The 23,578-nt window shown below is 41.7% G+C and overlaps 1 protein-coding gene across 4 annotated transcripts in view; it reads right to left on the bottom strand.

The window, feature by feature from the left end:
• Positions 1-23,578, bottom strand: part of anks1ab (ankyrin repeat and sterile alpha motif domain containing 1Ab) — a 40,543-nt gene that overhangs the window by 887 nt on the left and 16,078 nt on the right. Inside the window, exons 3-14 of one of the 4 annotated variants that reach the window (XR_007814350.1) lie at positions 20,385-20,500; positions 15,724-15,822; positions 14,616-14,762; positions 12,204-12,311; positions 10,581-10,751; positions 8,370-8,507; positions 8,158-8,229; positions 7,885-7,968; positions 7,608-7,745; positions 6,302-6,478; positions 2,796-3,362; positions 16-1,789 (exon numbers count right to left, since the gene is read on the bottom strand). Coding sequence is in view for 3 of the 4 variants with exons in the window: in XM_018683895.2 (XP_018539411.1) it covers positions 4,211-4,309; positions 6,302-6,478; positions 7,608-7,745; positions 7,885-7,968; positions 8,158-8,229; positions 8,370-8,507; positions 10,581-10,751; positions 12,204-12,311; positions 14,616-14,762; positions 15,724-15,822; positions 20,385-20,500 (1,349 nt within the window). In the remaining variant the exon portion in view is untranslated. Of the gene's footprint in view, positions 1-15; positions 1,790-2,795; positions 3,363-4,210; positions 4,310-6,301; positions 6,479-7,607; positions 7,746-7,884; positions 7,969-8,157; positions 8,230-8,369; positions 8,508-10,580; positions 10,752-12,203; positions 12,312-14,615; positions 14,763-15,723; positions 15,823-20,384; positions 20,501-23,578 lie in introns of those variants that run through there. The other 3 variants (XM_018683894.2, XM_018683895.2, XM_018683897.2) reach the window with 3 other exon arrangements.

Below are 23,578 nucleotides of genomic sequence, written 5' to 3' on the forward strand. Positions count from 1 at the left end.
AATGGAAACATGGGAGGAAGGATGGAGATGAATCGCTGTATTGGTGTGTAACAAAGAAGAGAGGGAACATAAAAAGCAAATGGCAGATGAGCGAGAGGAGACGAGACACTGCTACAGTACATACAGAGACTGCTCAGGCCAAGTGCATCAAAGGATACAAAACACAAAAAAAGAAAACACTGCCAACATGCATCAGTCAGTGGAAGCTAACAGTTAACAGTCAGAACAGAGTGGCAATGGCACAGCCACGGTACTGCACACAGACCCGTTACATCTTTAACAGTCAGTCTCCAGACACACCATCTTCTGGAGAACAGGAGCTCAAAACCTCACGTATCCTGCAGCACACATACGCACAAACAAGGACAGTGGCCAAGTGATGTAACAGTAACAGTCCAAACTCCCATGAGGACAAGACAGAGAACGAGGCATACAGCACGCACAGCAGGTAGTGCACACAAGGGGGGAGAACCCACAGATATGTGTCGACTCCACAACGAGCATTTTTCAGTCACAGTGCAGGAGGGAAATTCTTAAAAAAAAAAAAAAAAAATGGTGTCACGTTCTTAGCATAACAAATCCATTCGCATTAACACCACACCAGAGCAACATTTTAGACTTGGCTCTTTTAATGTAGCGGATTTAAATCTTTTCACTGCTGTTTATTTTCAAGTGACATACTTTGCATGTACTGTACCTAATTCTAAATTGGTGTGAAACTGCATGGATACCTAGCCATGTAATCATGATAATAAGATACTATGTTGGGAAAGTGTGTGCCAAATCTGTGCTCAGGGCTCATTAATATATCATTGAGGATGTTTTTGTTTAGATTACCAAAATTGTGAAATGTGGAACCAATGTCAGTACACTCCATATGCTTGTGTATTTTTTTTTCTCTCTTTTTTGTGGTAAAGCTTTTGTTTTATTTTTACCTCTGGTTGTATTAATGTTGGGATCCCTTCATGATCCCTTCTTTATCATTCTGTCCCCAAATTATTTCAGTCAGACCCCGTCTATCAAAAAGTATCACAAAATCCACTAATGTCCTATTTGCACCATAAGAAAAGAAAGAAGGTATTAAAAGGGATAGTGCCATGTTTAAACACAGTGTTTTTTCTTTTCTATTCTTTTTTTTTTTTAATTGACAAGAAGATGATGCTATGATTTTCAGTCTCTCAGTGCTACCATGAATGCTGAGAGGCACAGGGCAGTACAAGGCCAGAGCAAAGACTCTCATCTGGACAAAACTGTACCATCAAAAAGAACAACGTCATCCCAGCCAGTCACAGTCAATTTAATACACCAGGAAATCAGAAGTGTTGTCTTTTTCTTTTTTTTTTCAAAGTCTTTTAGAAGCAGGGGGAGGCGTGCAGTTGTTGGGTGGTGGTGGTGTTCAGGTCTAGGGGAAGGTGGATGGCGTAGGGTGGGGTGGAGGGGCTTTAGTTGATTATAGATAACCCGAAATGAAGTAAGGCTGTTGTCCTCTGTAAAGTGTAGGAAATGTATGTATGTGTGTGTGTGTGTGTGTGTGTTTGTACGAGGGTTCAGTAGTTCTTGGTCCGTTCTGAGTTCAGACATCAGTGATTGGTTCATGACTCGTCCATTGTTGTTGTTGTTGTTATGAGTATTGTACAAATGCGTAGTAGAAAAAAAATACAACAGGTTGTTTGCTGCATGTTGCTGTTTTTGTCTTTCATTGATTAATTGTCCGTCTTGCATCCCATGCTAGCAAAGTAGCCTCCTCATAGTGCCTCACAGTGGTAGATGCCTGGTAAGACAGGACAGGCTACAGATGGAGAAAGAAAAAAATAATAACTGTCTTGAGGCAAAACAATCAAATAAGTCAGTAAATTAAATGAATAAAAAGTTATGCTGAAAAAACTTAAAATCTACTCATGCTTTTATTTTACAGATTTGGAGTCTAAATGAGTCCATCTTGGGAAATATGCTTGTTTGCTTTCTTGATGAAAGTTGAATGAAAAGATTGATAACACTGTTATTTCAGTGCCTTAGATATGAAACTACCACTAGCAGCTGGCAAATGTGGAAACAGCTAGCCAGGCTCTGTATGTAACCCCATCAACCTCTCTAAAGCTCATTAAGTAACTGCATTGCATTTGTTTGGTCTGTGCAAACAATTTAAGTGTAAAAGCAACAAATCACTGTTATGTAGGAGGTTATGTAGTCCTGACTCTGTTGGTCTTTTAAAAATGGCTTGAGACAGGAAGAATAATTAAGATGAAACCTCTGGGAGCTATCTACAGTCACACAACAGACCAGGAAATAGTTTGGCACACAACCCTCACACACAATCAGTCATTTCTACACTTCACTATACTTTTGTATGGATTAAACAAATGAAATACAACGTGTTTGTTAGTGAGCTTTAGAGGTATTGGTGGATTTTGTTTCCTTCGGACATAGCCAGGCTAACTCTTTCCCCCTGTGTCCAGTCTTTATGCTAGGCTGCTGGCTGTAGCTTTAGATTTCCTGTTCAGACTTGAAAGTGGTATCGATCTTCTCATTAACTCTCCACAAGAAAGCAAAAAAGCATATTTCCCAAAATGTCAAACTATTCCTTTAACAGTTTGACACACTGGCTCCTTTGGTTTGTCAAAACCAAAACCTTGTATTTTACTCAATATTACAAACTTAAATTTTTCTTAGACTGTTACGTTAAACCGATGTGGAGTCTAGTTACAAAACAAAAATGATCATGCTTGTTTTGCCTGTCGAGAATCTATTTTTAAAAGAAAAATGGCCTGAAAGAGGAAGAATAATAAAGATGCAACCTCTGGGAGCTATCGGGGATTTGGAGGCAGATGCAAGTTGTCAGGAAGAGGAGGATGAGGAGGAAGAGGCAGTTTGGTTGAGAGAGCAGGGCCACTGTAAAATGAGATCAGTCCAGGATCATCCGTTCCAGGGCTCCGCCATTGGCTACAGCAGCAACAGGCGAGGGAGGCTGCCAGGGGTTGTTGGGGAGGCACGGGAGAGCCGCAGGAGTATTTTGTCATGGCGGGCAGGAGAGTTGGTGTGGGTCGGCTTGGGCAGGGCAAAGGAAGGGTGCAGGAGTAGGCAGCCCTGAGGGATGCTATACCATCACAGTGAGAAGGCACGGGGCTCGCATGTATTAGGTGTGTGTGTGTATGTGTGTGTTTGAGAGATAACCAGATGCAGGGGGGAGAGGAAAGTACGAGGGGGGGGGAAGGGTGCAGAGGGGCGCCTGTGGGAATCCGGCCTCAGAATATGGTGGTCTCGTACTTGGTGCTGACGGGGCGCCTGTTGGAGTCCCGCTGGTCCAAGAGCCAGGTGGTGCTTCCCAGGGACTGCATGTCTGCGTCCATCTCCAGGGGGTCAATCTGCCGGGGGGGAGGGAGGGAGGAGGGACGAGAGGAGGGCGTGAGACGGGCGGCAGTGGAGGCCATTGCGCCACACTGACAAGTCCTCAGCTCACACACGTGCATGTGGATTAGAGGTACAGTCCAGTGATCATGTCATAATCACAGACACTCAGGGCTCAATCCACAACATGGATGATGTCTGACAGAAAATACACTCCGCCTGTGTGAGCCGCAGCAGTAAACCAAACCTACGACCCTCTGGAGTTTAAAAATATGCTCATTAGTGGTTCAAAAAGCAACATGTGCTCTACACCAGTGGCTACTACATGAGCAGTCAATACACACCATCAGAGATTATATTGATAAATTTACTTTAGTTACGTATGAAGTTGAAATAGCTAGGAAAATCTCATTTGAAAATGTTATATTCCCTGCTTCAGTTCAAAATGTCTTAAAAGCACAGATAGAGTATACAACAAATGAGAAAGAAGGCTTAAAACCAACCAACAAAGACCACTTCAACCAACTTGTTTATGACCCTCACTGGCTCAGTTTAGCCAGCAGTCCTCATATAGAGAAGGTAAATCACATCAAGAAAACCCTCTCTTTCCTCAATGTGTTTAACCACAGAACTTAATCTAGCTGCATCGTAAAAAGTTAAAAATGTAAGATGAAGATGAGAGATGGGAAAGTAAAGGGGATGAGGAGAACGTTTATGGTTGAAATATTAAGAACCACAAAACAAGGAGACAAAGTGCACTGCAGCACCCTAACGACAAGAAAAAAAGAACGAGGGGAGTTAGGAGTGGTGTGTAAGCAGATGTGTGATGATTGAGGGTTGAATAGAGGAAAGGAAAGAGAAGGACCTGGACTCCAGGGCTAACAGAGTGCAACGGGAGGAAGGAAGGACGGTGGGTAGTACACGTGTGACAGTGACAGCAGCGGCATTCGAGCAGAGGGGCACCCTGGGAAGCAGGACCAAGAAGACAAGAACAAATACATGTTAAAAAACGAGAGAAAAGAGGGACAAAGCATTTAAATGGACAATGAAGAAAGTCCAGTAGCAGCATTAGGAGCTAGTTCATCGCCTGTTCAGAGTTACAGAAGGGAAATCATTCAGAAAAATTATTCTACTTCTTGTGTTTTTGTAATTGACCTTTGCTAAACCCCACCCCCAAACAGTGATTGTCCAATTATAGCTTAGCAACCGTAACTAGGCATGGCAGGCCTGTCAAGCTTTGGATTTCTCCACTCTGGGAGGAATGGAGATTTAGAAGCTGCTGTCTTTTTTTTTAGCCTTTCAAAAACCAAAAACACAGGAGCAAAAGTGTAAGGAATGGATTAAACTGTGTTTATCTGCTCAAATGTTAGCTGTAATCATTAGCATGTCTGGCTAACTTGCTTACAACCCATGGTATTAGCGACCCAGCGTTACTTCCAGGACCAAAGAGCACAATATTACATGACTGGTTTATGAGATTATATTTTTAAAAACCCTGTTCACAACTAGCACATTCAGTGTACACCATTTTCATACTCTGAGGAAGCCCCTTCTGGACACTACAGAGTGTCAGCTAACATTAGTGGCTCTGCTGTTTAAATTGAACTAATGGAGTATCGCTCTAGCAAACCCAGCCAAAAATACCAGAGATTTACGAGCATTACATTTGTCAAACACTTTGGTTAGTCCTCATCATAGCAACCTTTCCTCTTGTAATGTTATAAGTAAAAACACTGTATACATATTAGAATACAATACTTGCCCTACTTCTAATACTAGGTTTAAGTTGCTTTACCCTGCATTTCAAGAACAATGCTGCCTAAGACATGTTAGCTTTAGCACAATATCATGTCTGTAGCTACCAAGAGAACCAAGACCTTTGGCATTTTTGTTTTAAAACTAGTCAACAACATAAAAAACCCAGCCAGACCTGGCATTTACAACAAACCAATGGCGCCAACATTACCTTAATTAGCTAGTGAACTACAGCTAATAAAACCTGCTAGAAGAAGCAACTGCATTATTATCTTTGTAAACTGTGTTTGATCAAGAAAAGAATGAGAATGCAAAGGTGTTGTGACTTTAAGTGAGGGGACGGGGCTTAGCAAAGAGTCAATCACTCCTTGGTGAAAATTTTGAAAAACTTTGTGGCTGTAACAGTTTCTGTTTAAACCAAGTAGACTTTGTAGCATTCACAGAGCAGTAAAAAGCATCAAAACAGATTGCAGCAGATAGGAGTCTCTTGTCTAAAACTTTAAGAACCAGCCACACTCATTATGCAGCTCTGTGATTACTCCATATATTATCCTTACAGGCAGGTAGTAAAACAAAGTGATTTGTGTCTCTGCATAAGCATGTGGTGCAGCAGTGTGCGTGCTCCCGGCTGTGCAGCTCTCTTAGGTGACAGTGATCACTGAATGCTCATTATATGCAGCCTGAGAGGTCAATGCATCAATGCGTAGCTCAGGGTATACGTGAACATTTACGCAACGCACTCAAATCAATGGTGAGGAAGCAGTGGATGGGTCCAACCAGCTCGGCTGAGCCCACAGAAAAGTCCCAGAGGAAATCACATACCCGCCTGTAAGCAACAAATAAAACTATTCATTCATTATGTTTCGCATATGCACAAAAAGAAAATCTCCCCTGATCGGAGTGACTCAGAGTTGGGGGGGTTGGGCAAGATGAAATTGGTAGCAAAGTAATGACTCATCACTTTCTGCCATACACACAGCAAATCTTCCTTTGTAGGTGGCCCCATTGGGGATTCAGTGGCAGGGAAAAAGTTGGTCACGAGGTCTGTGTACCTTTTCTGAATTATGATTACACAATGGTGTGTTTTTGCCCCCCCACCCTGTCTTTTAACAAGTAGAGCAATTCAACAATCACACACACCCACAGATACACACTTTCACTGTGTGCGTTTTTTTTAAAGGGTTTGTAGGGTGGTACTCACTGCTGATCTCCGCATGCTGCTCCACGACTGAGATACAGGACGGCTGGTTTTGGTCTCTATGACCTCTGAGCCCAGAGATGAAGGGGGGACGTAGTGTCTCGCCCTGGACTGGATCGCCATCTGATAGGCCACCTCAAACGCCTGTCCCAGTGTTAGAATGATCTCATAGGTCTGTGTCTGAGTGGATGAAAAATAAAAACTATTTTAAGTGTGTTCAAATCAGAGGACACTGAACATAAAGTTGTGGTAATAAAACAAAAAGTCCAACAGCTTCCATTTCAGTTGGTGTGAACAACTGCCTCACACTGGTTGTCTTTTGGTTTTGCAATAGATTTTAACTGAATTCACATGAACCTTCAGAAACACAGTATGTGGGTCCTTTGTATGTGTCCAAGATAAATTGTTTTGATTCGTAAATGACCTGAAAGTAACCCTGTTTTCATAAAGATGACTCAACTTTTTCTTTAAGTGGTGGAGAATAATTTAACCAAGTATCTTGGACTATAATCTACAGTTTTTATAATTTCCTAGTGACATCCGACTCTTACTCAATATTTTATTTTTCAACATTTAGAATTACCATAATTGTTTAGGCCTGGTAATGCTTGTTTTCCACAATTTGTTGTGAATAACAAAAAAACATTGCATAGCACACAAAAGCTTTGCTCTTCACATTGTTAGGATAATTACTTAGCATCATTATCCTCTGGCTTTTGGATGAAACAAACATTTTCAGAGAAAAGCAAAAGCCCATTTTTGCACAACACACTGCACATGAAGTGACTGTGTTAAATACGAAATAAGTGAAGCTTAAAATGTATGTTTTGGACCTTGTAAAAACTTTGATCATTACTGTACAGTTAAAACAGTGTTTACTATAGTTAACTGTGGCTCCACAGTGGAACATCTGTCAAAGATGAAAGATTGTCGTCGACCTTTGCAGAGGCTGAGAAACAAATTACAGCATAATCTGTGCATGTACACGGAAATGCCAGGCATAGCGGGAGTGGAACTTCAATTAAGCCATTTGATGAGCCAATCAAGAAAACTGTGTCCAATCGGATGCCGCGCGCCATTTTATCTGCAGGATTCCTGATATCCAACAAAGGACACTTTGTTTTTTTCTGAACGATTCAATCATGAATCTACAAAAAGCTTAAGTCTGAAGAATTACATGACGATTTTAGGGTTTCCTCAATGGATTTTATGGAGCAAAATGGTCATTAAACAATCATATTTCTATTACATCAAGCAAAAGACACAAGACAAGGTGCTTGGTCAGACTAATGAGAATTGCATTACTCACCACTTCCACAGTGCTGAAGACATGACAGAAGTGGTGGCCACTCTTAAGATCCTTGGTAATGTAAGCAAAAGTGCAGAGGTCATCTGGGTCTTGGGCAGCGCAGGAGATGTTCCTGATCTCATGCTCCGCAACTATAGTCTAATGGTGAAAGAGAGGAAGGAAGTGAGTGAGTGCTGACTGGAAATGAGACGCTAATGGAGGCTGAAAGAGTCAACAGGAATGTTTGGGCTGGACAGATCAATAAACAGAGAGACACACAAACATACTTTCCCATTACCTTCGTGGCTGCATCTATGAACTTTACCCCTCTGTAAGTAATAGACAGTATGACAACTGGGCCCTTTCTTGAGTCCTTTGATTTCTGGAACGGAAACAATAAATAGAGTAAGAGGCAAGTACATGGTTCGTACACTATAAATGTAAGGTGTTTTTCTCTGTAGCCCACTTATTTCATGTCAGACATTTTTGTTATTTGCTTTTCTTCTTCAAAAGGCCACAGCAAATGAAATTAAAAGAAAAAAAAATCTGCACGATTTTTAGTAATATTTACCCTAATCTTAGCACAGGCATCTTGTGTGGACTCAATCCCTCGTAGATCCCTGATTATCATTGATCCTAGGTACTGGGAGAAAGAATCAAAACACACCAGAATTGGGTGAGTTTACGCACACAAAAATATCCTAGTCAGTCTACTTCAACAGTAAGAAAATGGTCAGCCACGCTGTAAACACTGTAATGTAAAGGCAGTAAAACATGACTTACAGTCGCCTCATACCCACACGAGTCCAGGATGAGTTTCTCAGGCTGGTGATGCCAGGCGGATACCGTGGCGTAGGTAGCAGAGTGGCTCGGTGGCCGGAGGTTTAAACGAGACTCTTTGTGCCGCTCACTTTGTCTGTCCTACAGAGGTGTAAAATCATTTGTTTTTCATGAAAAAAGGAGACACAGCTAACACCTGTAACATGAAATAAATCAAATTCTTCTATAACACAGTGGAAAGCCTCTTACTTCTTTGTGCCAGGACATTTTTCCTTCACAGATCCACATCTCAGACAATAAAGAGCATTCATGCACTGCATATTTTGCATTATAGTGGAACTGAAAAGCTGAGTCCACTGGTCATACCTGTAGCCACTTTACAAATTTGTGTGTCTCAGTCAAGCTAGTAAGGTAAAAGACTTTTGACTGCTTTACATTAGTGTATATGCAAGTCTGCCTGGTCAGCACTTTAATATTATAAGTCCTTTTTGATCTGCTGGGATGCTCATAAATATTCATGCAATGGGTTGGGCCTTTAGGTCAATGTAGACCGTGCTCAGCGCTTTCATAAATCAGTTGTCAGAGTAAAATATACTGATGACAATATTCCACTAAGCATTTAGGAAAGAGATAAGTATTGATTTTACATATCATGGACCCTGGGTAGTGCAGTCGTACAACATTTCCCTTATAGACGCTCCTCTGTGTTTTCTCTTTGGCCTTAGTGAGTCATAAACCAAGCACGCCAGCTTGACTGTTTGTGTATGTGTCGCAGTTTGACCTTTAGCAAATGGTAAAATTTGATCACTGAGTTATTCTTAGTTCATTCTCTTAAAGAAGAAGTGAAGAAATTCAAGGAGGCACACAGGAACTGAATGCATTTCAGTGAAAAAAGACTGGATTGGATTTTTATAATGTTATTCAAATATTTCTAAAATTCAGACTGTTCTGAATGTCACTCTGAGTTAAAATCCACTGGTGCAGATAAACAGATGAGTGCTTCTAGGAAAGTTAACTGATAAAGCAATAATTCAATACTGTAATGTTTTTACCTCCAGTGAAATAATACTCTATGAAAGAGTTTTTCTTTCATATGTTTAAAAAGTTTTACGGAGAGTATTATAGTTACATACAGAATTTTGCACATATTTTCCATATTGTACTATATATCATTTTTAAACAATTATCTTATGAGTAGAGCTTTTCGGCCAAAATCTATAATGCTGGGCTTCATAATATTATCTTCCCTTTTTAATACAATAGTTACTTATATTATAAAACATTTTTGGGAAAATCAATGGAGAAATTGTGGTTAAACAGATTAAATATCACATTTTTTTGACAACTCCAGCAAATTAAATACCAGAAAAACCAAATAATTTTTATAATAATAATTCTCATATTGTTATAAAGCTCACTGCTCATTGAATTCAAACATTAACCACAATAATTTAATTCAACTCAAATATTAAAGAGATAGCTACCACATTATGAATGATACAGTGAAATCTCTGACATATTTATATAATGCCTCAATGTATTTACACCAAGCAGTCACAACATTAAAAGCACTGACAGATGCAGTGAATAACACTGATCATCTCATTAAAATGCAGTGTTCTGCTGGGAAACCTTGGGTCCTGGGGGTTCATCCTGACGCTACTTTGACATGTACCACCCACTTGAACGTTGCTGGAGAGCAAACATACTGCCCATGGCAGGGGCCTCCCCCACCAGGACAATGAGCCCCACCACACTACCAAAACTTCTCTGAAATAGCTTGAAAAACACAACAAAAGAGCCCAAGGTGTTGACCTGGCCTCCAAACTCCCCAGATGCCAATCTGATCCAGCATCTGTGGGAGACACCAGAACAAGCCAGATCCATTGAGGCCCTGCAACCCACAGGACCCAAAGCATCCACTGCCAATGACCTAGTGCCAGACACAACAGGACACCCTCAGAGGTCAGGTGTCCATGCCCCAACAGGTCAGAGGCATCTTAATGTTGTGGTGGATCAGTGTATTGTCCCATCACTCACCAGTAATTATTCCTTTGCCATTTTCCCTGGTTACAGTCTATAGCAAGTCTTTAGCTCTGCCCACTAAGATTTCTAACTTTGCATAGCATCCTCCTCTACTTTTCATCTAGTCTCTCTCTGAATGTGAGTTAGGAGGATTTCCTTAAGTTGGAAAAAGTCAAATGAGGAACTCACTACAGAGCGCGGCCTCTCACTATAAGACCGCAGAGATATACTACAGTCTTGGTCGACTCCTCTCCGCCTCCGTTCCGACTCAGTTAGGGGAAGGAGCATGTCCATGGAGCGACTGGTGTAGGGGTCCATCTGACTGAGGGGAGATGTTGTCTGGGACAGGAGGTCATGAAACTGCCATACACACATATACACACACACACACACACACACACACACACACACACACACACACACACACACACACACACACACACGAGTACAAACACATGTACAGACATAGCTCAGATTAATGATTTGACAGCACTGTCTAACAAGGGCCGGTTTCCCTGATCTACATCCAAGCTTAATACTCGACAAAAGAGCCTCTTCCATAGAGATTCTCCGTTCTTTTTAGCCCAGTTTAATCTGCCTGGGAAATCAGCCCTGAGTATTTAACAGTTGTGAACATAATGGTATTGAAGAATCTCATTCCAAAATTAGATATCCGCTGCAGAAAGAAAATGATCCATTTTCTCACAAAATGATGTTGGCATAGCAAGCTTTGCCATGTGACTCTGTTTAACTTCCATCTTAAGCTCTGTTTTGATTGTTGTTCAATCATTGATCTCCATTGAAATTACTGAACACTTGAACATTTTTTTCCTAGCATATCTGTGAGCATTTTATGTTGAAAACAGTGTATATCGTACAAAGCCGTTACAGACACTAAATATGGGTTATATTGAAGGCATATGCAGAACTACCCCTCTATCTAATTGGATATCTTGAGCATACCCAATCTATTAACCAAATTAGCCCAGACAGCATGTTTCCACACTTTAGTGGTTAAATGGTAGCACTCACATTGCTGCAGTCTGATTCACACTCTTGGTGCTATAACATGCTTTAGATAAGAACATGCTTCTCGGATTGTGTCTTTTTGTGCAGTCAAGGAAGAGTAGACATTAAATCAGTGTCATCCTATGAATATGGTTTCTGCAGGGTTCACACAGTTAAACTTTTTAGGACCTTTTTAATACCACACAGAATGCAATTTAACACCCAATTCACAGTCACACTAAAATATGTCACTGAAACCCAGCTGCATATAGCAATAATTTCTAATAATATCATTAAATAATGATTTAACTTGACCTAGATCTTGATAAGCAGCTGAAAATTGATGGATTTAGGGCTGCTATGTCTTCAGGCATGTTTTGTCCAGCCAACTGTCCAAAACCCAAAAATATTCAGTTTACTTTCATACATGACAAGAAAGGGCATCAAATTGTCACATCTAAGAAGCAAGAGTCAAACAAAGTTTGCCATTTTTACTTCATAATGACAAAACAACCAATAATTAGGAAAAAAAAAAAAAAATTGACTAATAGTTTAAAGCAATTAAAAAATAACCAATTTATTTAAGGTCTGCATATTAATTTTACATAACATCAAGTCTGGAGTAACAGTACTGGAGATTTTTAAATATTACTATTTATGACAGGCTAGAGAATATATTCAAGAAGAAAGAAGAATCTGTTAATAAAATTCAAGACTTCTTAATACCCACAAAACCCTTTTAGGAAACAGAAACTGAAAGGCTAACAATGAAGATCCTAATAAATGCTGCATCACTAGTCTTACCAAAATAGGAGACAGACGACGGGACTTAGTCGGAGCCTCTTCATAAGGTCTCTCTGCTAGAGAGGCAATGATCCTCTTCCTGTGGCCCAGGGGACCAATCTTAATAACCTAGAGAGGACAGCGACAGGGGACAATATGAAGCAGACTTTCCAGTGCATTGTGACATCAATATCTCATAGAAGAGGATTTATCTAGACTAAGCTAATAGAGATATATCCAAAATACACTGACACAGAGTTGGTGGCATGCTCCTCTCACTGGCAGGCATCCACAGGCAAACAGAAATGACTGTCGTCAATAATTCAGCCTCAATCTGTTTTGCCGTAAGCTTAAAGTACAGCACTGTCTCTTTCCTGGGACACTCTATAATTCACAATCCATTTTTGGACATAGTGCTTAAATAACACAGAAAAATTTGGTGACTTAGAGGATGATAACAGGTAATATGCAAATGAGCAAGTGATTTGCAGAGAACTACATGACATAGATCTACTTAATTTGTCACTGTTTAAATAATGTATGTTTTTAATTTGCAGTATTTTAACGCCTGCCACACATCCACTCATGGTATCTGTGTCTCTAAACCTTTTACAACTGGTGTGGCTGAAATCCTCAGAGGAAGAAACACAGGTTAATTTTGTGTAGTCAAAACTCATTATCTCAATACTGTATATTTGCATAATTGGCTATTAACATTCATGCTCATCCAGTAAAGGTGGATGTCGAGTGATTAATGTATCATTTGCAATTACGTTGCTGGTACAAAATATTCTGTAACAGGCTCATATGGTTCTTTGTCTGAGGGCTTTAATTATTTATTCAGTAAGAGTCAGAGGCAGAAGAGGCAACTGGTTTGTAATCTGAATTTCTGGTGCTCGTTTCATTATTCCAGAGCACAGAATCCCAGTGAGACCAGTATGCATGAGTGTAATAATTTATGGGGATGTAAACCAGCTTGTAGATCATCTTGATGCTTGATACTATTTGCTGAAAGATGCTGAAGAGGATGTAGGAAATGTAATGGGCAAAGTAGGTTCTGCCAAGATGCTCAGAGGCAGTTCTGCTACTCTGCACACTGAAAGTAATGTGCAATACACTCACACCCATCTGCATCGCAGTCTGCTGGACACCATCCCTCAAACACTGCATATACAGTATGTTTGGCTGCTGTTTTCCTGCAGCTGCTGATGCTACTGCAGCTGTTGCTGGTTTCTGCCATTTTGCCACTGCTGTGTGCATTGATCACGACCAGACACACATGAAAATGTTGATGATGGGGGAGCATGTTGCACATGTGATCATCCACTGCTTCTATGGAGCCCTCTGCAATTTCTCATCAGCCGTATCAGATCATCTGTTTGGATCGTCTGGCCACCTGCCATCACCTAAACAATCTTACTTTCTACATGACAGCTGGCTGTCACTGTAACTAACTGTAAAATACAAGAGAAACTGGTAGCACTGCTGAAAAATTAACACTGTGGTGTTGAGTGGTTATTTTCTTAAAAAGGCGCTACATGCAAGTCTTTGCTATCACTACATAGTTAACATTAACATTAACAGCTGTTTGAGGGCTTCAGCCATTGTTGTGTTTACAAGACAAGAGGTTAGAATAGTTAGTCAGTGCAAAATATCAAAAGGATGTCTATTAAGTTGCTGTAGCTCAGTAGTTCCCAACCATCATGGCTCGTGACTCCTACAAACAAAAAAATGACTACTTACAATTGCTCATCACAGGCTGTAAATGTTTAACCAAAGAGTGATTGTCCATCTGAGACTGGTTCATATGAATCATTTTTAGAAGCCAGACTGAATAAACAATCCCATATTTCACAAGAAATTAAAGATTGGAGAAAGAAAAAAAGTTGTGGCAGAGGATGATATGTTTTTCTTCTTTCCTGTCTTGTTAACCATCATATTTATGACCACTGCTGTGGTCTAAACACATACACACACAGAGACAAAACATCTCCTGTACCCATGTTCAACCGAAGTGATACATGCATTTTACTATAACCTCCACAGCTTTTAACCCAAAATAAAAATCATCCTCCTTTGTAATTACAAATTATCATAAAATGTTGTTACACTGCTTCCATAAAGATTAAACCAAATTACATGTTTCCCTGTCATCACTCACCACATTCCTCCTTAATTTACATTTTATCTGTTCTGTATCTACTAATTGCTCTGATTTTGAAAATGTTTCTGCTATAGTTTTATGCAAATGCTTCCATTACGAGTGTTATTTCAGCATTGCATTTTGAACAGCCTCTTAACCTCAAATGCGGGCCATAAGGGGACCAGTCTGGTCATCACAGATCATCAGCACTCACGGGTCCAAAAAGTCCAAAATGGAAAAAAAAAAAAAAAAAAATGTATTGGATAAATGTGTAAGTCATGGCTTCTTACATTAACGATTTCCAGCTCCCACAGGTTCTTAACACACTCCAGTGTGCGGTAGCCGCTTGAAAGGAAGTTGGGCAGATATTCGTGCAGGCCAAGGCCGTCCAGCCAAGAGGCGAGAGATGTACTGCCATCACAGCCCAATGCTTTTACCTGCAGAGCGGAGAAAGACACAAACAACAAGAACTGTAACTTTTTGTATGGAGGAAAGAACTTAAAAGTAGTAATCTACAGTATATTCTTGTTTTCCAGCCGACACTGCTCTTTTTAGACACGCTACCCACTGTGTATTGCCATTAAATTTGGAACAAAAGTCTCACTGACTTTATTGAACCCATGACATGTGACTTCTTTTTCTTCAGTTTTGGTTCTGGCTAACATGGTAAGCATAATACCTCTCTGACATCAGCATGTTAGCATTGCGGCTGGTTTTGAACTACCTGACTGTTTGCCAGGGCCTCATATTCTCTTCATGGCTGCATCCAAAGACATGCAGGTTAGGTTAATTGACGACTCTAAATTGCTCGTAATGTGAAAATGAATGGTTGTGCACCCTGCCTCTCGCCCAATGTCAGGTGGGCCTGGCTCCAGCCCACCTGCAACCCTTAGAGATAAGCAGTATAGCTAATGGGTGGATGGACTTTGTAACATCCACATCCTCAGGCCTGGACACTAAAAATGAAACTAAAAATGTTCTTTTCTAATTTTCAGCTTCATCCCAAGTTACACATTACATTTACATCTACAGTACAAGTTAGACCAATATTTATTATCCCATTCTCCACTACAAAAGGTACAAATTGTCATTTAAAATTATTATGCATGTCAGTGTACTATTTAAAATCATAGTTAGCAACCTAATGCAATGATGTTCCATTCTGTGTTCAAAATCAGTTTTTTCCATGTACTGTTTTTCATTAGAGGGTTGCTATTTAAACTGATGAACTACTGATCAGGTGAACAATTTGCATCTATTTTGAAAAACTTAAAAACTTGACATGTTTTTTTCAATGTACAATTTTTATGAAGATATTGATATTTTGACTTATGCTTCTGAGACACAATCAGTCACTGTCTGTCCTGGGTGCCAAGGTTAAGTTATGATGTTAAGTACCTTGGGCAAGCTGCGTGCCGCATGGAGGATTTTCTTCCTGTGTCCGGGGTCGGTGATCCCGATGTCTCTGAGGTCCTGGTCCTCCATCACGTTACTTCCCTGCATGTGCACAAACACAAAAGACAAGCACAAATAAACACATTCACACACAGGCGCACATGCACAGCCACACACAGATGCACATACACGCATGTACAGACACAATATACAATATGGACATACAACAGTACAATACAAGAGAATAAATCAGTGATCTATTACACAGTATGTCTCCCTCTCAGATCACACACACAGTATTTTCATATTAAAGACACTATTCTGACACATGATAAATAGCTGTAAGAGCATAGGTCAATAAAACTATCATGACATATTCTACCATGTAACTACCAGGGCATACAAACACTTGCTCACAACACACACAACATGCACACACACGCAGAATATGCAGAATAACTCTGACACAAGCAGTAACAGCAGAGTGGGAGGACAATGAAGTCAAATAAATTGTGCATGCCAAGAGTAATCAATCTGATCTGGTCCGACTCAGAGGGAACAAAGCCTTCATAACTGCAGCAGCATCTACACGATCCCTTTGCTGCCGTGTTTCATTGAGGGGAAACTAGAAACACTCCAAGAGGAAACAAAAATATTCCACTACAGTTTGTAACAATTCCTTAATTTAGGACACAGAACAATGATCGTTTCCCACTTCCTGAAATCTTGACTGACAAGCAGATTCTTGTCTGTTTCATGTAGCTGTTCACATTCACAGCTCCAGTTGCTTTGTCATCTTATTCCGGTTTATAGGTGGGAATAAAGATACAAGGAGAACCTTGAAAATGTGGAGCTAAGCGTTTTTCCCTGTGGACTGCTGCAGATTGATTCTTCCTGGCCAGGAATGTTAAAATGTTCTGTAGTCTTTACTCAATCTGCTCTCACTGGATTGGTTTCAGAGCACAATGCAGCAGTATTCGCAGGCCTGTATCAGGGCGCAGTTGGGAGATTACTCACTGATCGCTAGAATAAAGGTCAAAACGAAGCAGGGTCTGATGTAAGGGAGGCCCAAAATAGATTCCCCACTTTTATTAATACAGTTTGAAGTTTGATGATGCCTCGGGAGACTCTGCAAACTTATTATTTCATGCTGCATTTAAAACATGTGATGGAAATGTATGGTTCAGTTCTTACATAGCTTATGAGCTATGGTAGTTTGATTTAATCTGATACGACTTGCAGATGTAGCCATGGTAGAAGTCCTTCATCTCACTAAATGCACTCAGTTAATGCAACAGTGAATTAGAATTGCTCTATTGCTCTGCCCCACAGGAGGAATTGTTTAGAAAAATCAAATTTTGTTACTTTTATGAGAGTCAGCAGGCGTAACAGAAATCTGGCAACGAAAAAAATACTTATTTTATGCGTTACAATATGTATGTTCAGTGCCACATTATAACATTTGAAAAAGTGGGGGCTTCAGAATCTGATGCAATATTAATGCGGGAGAGATGCAATGTAAATGCATTATGGGGAATTTCTAAGATGTTTCTGCACTTGACAATTTGCCTCATTGCCACATTAGGTTGGTCATCAGAGCATCAGAGCAACTAATGCACAAAAAAAAAATTATGTGGAACTTCTGACTGTAAATAAAATGTGTGGGCATGAAGGCCGAGAGAATGAAAGCCACAGGCGCCCCACTTCTGGTAGCATGAAAGGAGTACAAAATGATAATCATCGTGTAAAAATTATGAGAATGGGCACACAGCTGTTCATAATTTATGATCCCTCAAAAGCTGCATCTCAGAGCAATCAGCACATGCAGAGAGCCTTACAGACTCATGTGAGTGCCTGCTCTCTTGTTCTGGTGGGCGGGCCCAAGGAAACTTTCCAAGCAGCACTGTAGATCTTCAGTTGTGACAGTGGCAGTTTGCAGGTACAGTATGGCAGCGCATGCTGAGATCCCTGCCACTGCAGAATTAAGACTGTGGAAGGTTTTCATTTTCCCCCTGGGCTCGCAAATGACCCAGAGAGTGTGAATAATCTGCTTTGGGTTTGCTCTGATCTTGTTTTTATATGAAGTGAATCTCTGACATGCCTATGTTCATTTCTTGTCTTCCTTGTGCTGTTCTTCAACATTATTAGATAAAGGTATTCAAACGTAACACTGAATTGAAAATAACACACAGTATGCTGCCCTCTACTGATCAGTCTCCTATTCTTTGCAATGAATCACACAAGTTCTGATAATCAGAATCCATACAAGTTCTGAGTATCAGAACTTGTTTGGATTGATCACATCTGAAGCAAGTCTGGCAGATTCGAAAAGGGCACAGTATTAAACATTCACAGTGTCTGCCTGACTGCTCTGACCTTTCCCTTGTTTGCAACCTCCACATCCTTGTAAATATCCATGGGTAATTTGCCTTGTGAAGCTAATGATTTATCTCTCTGATGCATCAAGTCCAGCAGATACATTATCCGTGGCATGAAAATGAACATCAGAATGCCTAATGACCCGTGGTCGTCATCACATTATTGCCCAGAAATCTTGTTCAACATACAATCCTCCAACTCAACTGTAAAGATAAGGGCGTTGACTATGTTTTGTTTTGAGAGTCAAACTGAGCTGCCTATTTATTTAATATCTCTAGTTGTATTAGCCTGTTGTGGGCTATGCAGCAAATCAATAAGCAGGACTGCTTTATGGTATTAATGGATTTGTAGGATATTAATTTAATTGAGTAACTTTTTTGCTACACATTTTATTTACTAGATAAGTGGAAAGAACTGTATATCCCATTTCATCTATAAAGTATTTCTCCATTTAAATTCCAGAAAATTCACTATATTATATATTTTCTTGTCTAGACTGGGTGGTCTTGTGTTTCAAGCACATATCATTTACTATGAAAGAAACATAATTGGTTCAATTCTAACTCAGGACCTTTGTTGCATGTCCTTCCCCATTTCAATCTCCCCTTGTTTCCTTCACCTCTCTTACATATAAAATAAGGCACATTATTTCCAAAACTATCCTTAAAAGAACAAGGATTCTCTAACTGTGACTGTAACTGCGGGCCATTTTATAGTTGAAAAATAAACTTGTTCACACTATCTTTTGTACTTCTGTACTGCAATGTTTTGTTACTTATTGTCCAACATATATACAGTAATAGTATATGTGCTATGAGCTAAGATTTATCTGCCTGGATGATTTAACAGTCTAGCACCAATCCATATCGCACAACCCTACAGTAGTCTCTTTACTCTGACAATATATTATGACTATGCATTACACTCCTTAAAGCTTGGTGTCACCTCATAAGCAAATACAAGTCTAAAGGTTTTATCTGCACAGCACTTTGTAGTAGGATTGATCACATGTTCGTAAGGACTCCCATTATGTTGTGATCTCATGCCTTACCAGAAAGAAAAACAGATCGGAGAGCAGCACTCCTCAACCGGAACGCTTTGTGAATACAACCACCTTCCCTCTGAGCTTACTGGTCTCACTTAACTGAGCTCAGCTGTGACTAACTGATGTAACATATAGCCCATAGTGCTAAAGCAGCTCTGTGTGGTCTGAGAAATGTCCGCGTTTACCCTTTGGGCCTAGTTATTTACAATGTACAGCCATGTTTTTCAGAGCAACACGACTGGGGGATTGAAAACATAATGGTGTTTTCTACAATCACTGCTGAACGCAAGATCAAGTTTCCCTGCAATGTTCTTTGCAGGAAACATGATAACGCTTTTAGTCAGATTGTGGACGTCCTTTGAGTTGCAGTTAAATGAATCTATCAATATGTAATCTGACGCAGGCGTTTAAAAAATGCAAAACATTCGTGCAAATTGTGTCAATGACTTCAAGAAACACTAATCTGTCTGATCTTTTTTTTTCCAACCATTACATCACAGTTGACAAATCATGTGGGTTTTGATGTATTCACTTACTTGTGAAATAATAGATGTCTGCATGCCAAAATGTGCAATTAAAATCAAAAAACCATGATTATACAGTACATAAATACATCATTAGATCATGCTGCTGCAGTGTAATCATACATTGTGCAGCACGACAAGCAAGGCACAGAGCATAATGGGCAGCGGATTTAGTGAGATTTGGCAAGCAACCATGCAAAGTGTATTTAGAGAAGACTGGTGTGTTAAGATTGTTTGCCCAGGTTATCTAAATGTATCTACAGAGGTCAAGTCCAGTGGCCGTAAATAGGATTCAATGTAGGGGGAAGGAGGTGACTGTAGAATTGCACAGTAAATGAGATAGCATGATTGGGAATGCTGGGAAAAAGTTCATGGGGTTTGGTTGTCATTTGTCTTGCCATTGATGACAGCCCATATTCTTTAACGGGACTCAGTAAGGGGCCATAAATCTTAGCAGGGTCATGCATCGCACAGAGGTGAAGAGGAGTTGTCAAAGAGAGAGGGGAAAGGAGGGGGAGGAAGAGAAAGGGTACAAGGGTGAGTGTGACAGGGAAATTAAGAGAGAGGGGGGAGAGTGGAGGTGCTGAGAGACAAGCAGAGGGTGAGGGAGCAGAGTGGTGACATAAAAAGACAAATGCAGCTAGGTTGACAGAGGGAGAGGCAGAGTGATGTAAAGTGGAACCGACCCCTGGGATGACGTGCTGCAGGTGACTCACCATGAATCGTAGGTCGTCGAAGCCATTGAGCAGGAACTTGCTCTCGTACTGCGGCAGCCCCACGTGCTCCAGCCACTCTCCCACCGGCTGGTCCAGGGCTTTACCACAGGCCCCATCTGCCGAGAGAGGGAAGCGCTTCAGCAGTGAGAAGCCGTTCAGCCGGTAGCAGCGGCACTCAGAGGACGACACATGGCATTGCCACATCATCCTCGGCCAGCAGAGGCAGAGCCGAGTGCAGCAGCACCAGGCGGGATGGGGGGGAGACAGGGTCCAGGCCGGGGGTGAGGGGCTCCCACAGTACAGGCGGGGGCCCGGCTAAACTCAAACACAGGAGGAGGATAGGAAGTGCTGCAGGCCCAGCTCAAGCCCTGCAGGGGACTGACTAGGCTAATATACACCCACTGGTGTTAGTGTGACTGACTGGAAATGTCAGGCGAGGGTGGAGGTAGTGCAGGGAAGGAAGCCCATCTGAAGCTTGGTATTGTTAGTTATGTTGGACTGAGCCACTACGGCATCTTCCAACAAACAGGGTTCACTAAACATTCCTTTAGTGAGCAGATGAGCGAGTGTAAAAACAAGTGCCTAGCTAGTCCAAAAACACAACAATACCGAACACTACAAGAGACTAGATAATTTTCAGAATGAGGGAAAATGGAAATTATTTATCACTAAAATCAGACATTTTCATACATCACACATTATTTTTACTCAGCTAAAACTACCCCCGTCATTGCTCTAAAATCAGAAATTACTCCATCAGGGTGTAACACAGAAATATTCAGTTCCCCCAAAATAAATTTGTCAGGGTTTTCACCACATACTTGTAAAGCTCTGGCTGAGTCCCATGGCTTCATTGGTCAACCTCTTTGAGAGCTAGGACACGGCTCATACAATGAAGGTAGCAGCATTCTAAAGTACTGTTGAGGTACTCGTGTTATTTTTGATCATGGAATACACATTTGCTTAAATCATGTTTTGTTCTTACTCCAGAGCCACACGGAGTACAGTCAGGTAGACATATTGTAAATCCTACATCGAAAAAAGAAATGTTGGCTTAGGATTTCCACAGTGTGCTGATTCCAAACTCCTCAATTCATTATCAAATCCAAGTATAGATTCCTTGATAAAGCTCCAGGTAAGCTGTCTGCTAGTGGAAAAAGGCTCGGTGTCCTTGGTGGTGCCAGTGCTCCCTGTGCTGCCCAGCATTCACACTCTTCAGCAGGCTGCTGGCTGTGCGACTCCGCCAGAGAACGTGCTTCTCATCTCTCAAAGCAGTAAATCCATGTTCAGATCCATCAAACGGCAGGTGAGCCTCTTGACTCTGAGGCAAGGATCGCCGCAGGACCACAGTGGAGGTTAAGCTAGCTCCTTCCTGAGGCAGGCGCCCCCCACTCCCGCCCCAGCCCACCTGGTTCTTCTCCTCGCTGGGTACAGCTAGCAGCCTCTGTGCTCAGGGCAGAGGTTTGCTGCATCCCCTGCCTGTCTGAGACATGCAGGCAGTGCAGATGCAGTCACAGCAGCTGCTCCTGGCTCACACACGCTACCCCTCACTGCTCACAGGGCATAACGTCCTGACGCCGGCTACTTCTACACAGGAGACCACAGATCTGCCTCAGCCTCAACCTCAGCCACTGCTGCCACGTCCTTCCCACATCCACGACAGCCAACAGACTCAGTGATCATCCCCCCTTCTCATCTGAGCAAATCCCTCAAGCTCTTCTTTTTGACTCCCCCCCTCCTCGCTCTCGTCTCTCTCTGCTTTCTTTCTCTCGCTCTCGATCTCATAGCCCCATTCCCATACTGTGTGATCGCACTGCAGGGCTGCCGTATGCTGCCTGATGAAGTGGGGTGCTGCTCCACGTAACCACCTCTCCCTCTCCCTCACTCTCCCACTATATCAATTCCCCTCCCTCTGCCACTCTCTCTTTCTCTCTCTCTCCCTCTCTGGCTTGCACTCTCCCTTACTCTGTCTCGCTCCTTGCCTCTCGCTCTCAAACACACAGACAGATGCAAACACACTCTGTCTCTCTCCTCATAGTCTGTCTCTCTACCCCCTTTCCCCTTCTATCTTGCCCCCCTTTCTTTTCTCAAACAAATGCACACATACTCGCTCTTCTCAGTCTGTCTCTCTCTAACCTTACCCCCCCCAACCGCACTGATTAGAATTGCACAGAGGCACTCTGATCTTGGCAGTGCAGAAAGGACACCACCATCAGAGACAAGGAACAAGTGCTGAGAGCCCCAAAAATCACAGTCCTTTTCTGCAAAGAATGACTAGAATGTAAAGGGATGACAGCGACCCGATCCCATTCTGCAGCGAGAGAACGCCAAATTTTTGCTTTTTTTTTTTTAGGGCTAACATGGTATATTGAAACAAAGAGCCTCCTCGAGCCCCTGCTTATTAGCAGATGGCTTTAATTCATTTACATCTTACTTTGATGATAGGACGAGGGGGGGCAGCATTGATTCAAGTCAGTAGAAGTCTCTAATGCACTCAAACAGGAGAGGGAGAAAGGGAGAAAGGGAGAAGAGAAGAGAAGAGAAGAGAAGAGAAACTTCAAGTCCATCTCCATCTCACCCAGTCATACAGCATGACAGAAAAGAGGCAAATTCCATTATGTACTTCCAGATGCTCATGTCACATCAACCATTTTTAGAGCACATCAGAGGCTACTTACAGGAAAAAGCCCGGATAAATAAGTGAGATGATTTAAAACTCAGAAACATTTTTTCCATGCGTCCCATTTGACTTTGTATTGCCACGGTCTGGTCTAAACAGTGGAGTGGTGTACGTTAGCACCCACCGATGTAGGGCTGCTCGCTGCATCCGTCACTGGTGTTATCTGGGTACAGCTGCAGGCAGAGTGTAATTATGCAGGCTTTCAAGCTGCTTGCAATCACCTCACACACTCCCAAACGAGTAGTCAGCCAGTCAGCACAGGCAGTCAGGGCAAGGCGAAGCGGTGCCAACAGAGGGAGGCAGAGTGAAGGGGTATTGATTGAACCTCCTCCATAATTGGCCGCCCGCACCCTCTGTTGCTCTGGCACTAACGATCAGGTAAAGGCCAGGGCAGGTCTCCGTGACCCGTCAGTCATCGGCGAGAACTGGCGCTCATCATTCGTTATCGGGAATTGGAGCGGCTGTCAGATTTGCACTGACTGAGGAGAAGAATGATGGAAAGAGGGAGCGAGAG

Source organism: Lates calcarifer, linkage group LG12 (genome assembly GCF_001640805.2).
Source record: "Lates calcarifer isolate ASB-BC8 linkage group LG12, TLL_Latcal_v3, whole genome shotgun sequence".
NCBI lineage: Eukaryota > Metazoa > Chordata > Actinopteri > Centropomidae > Lates > Lates calcarifer.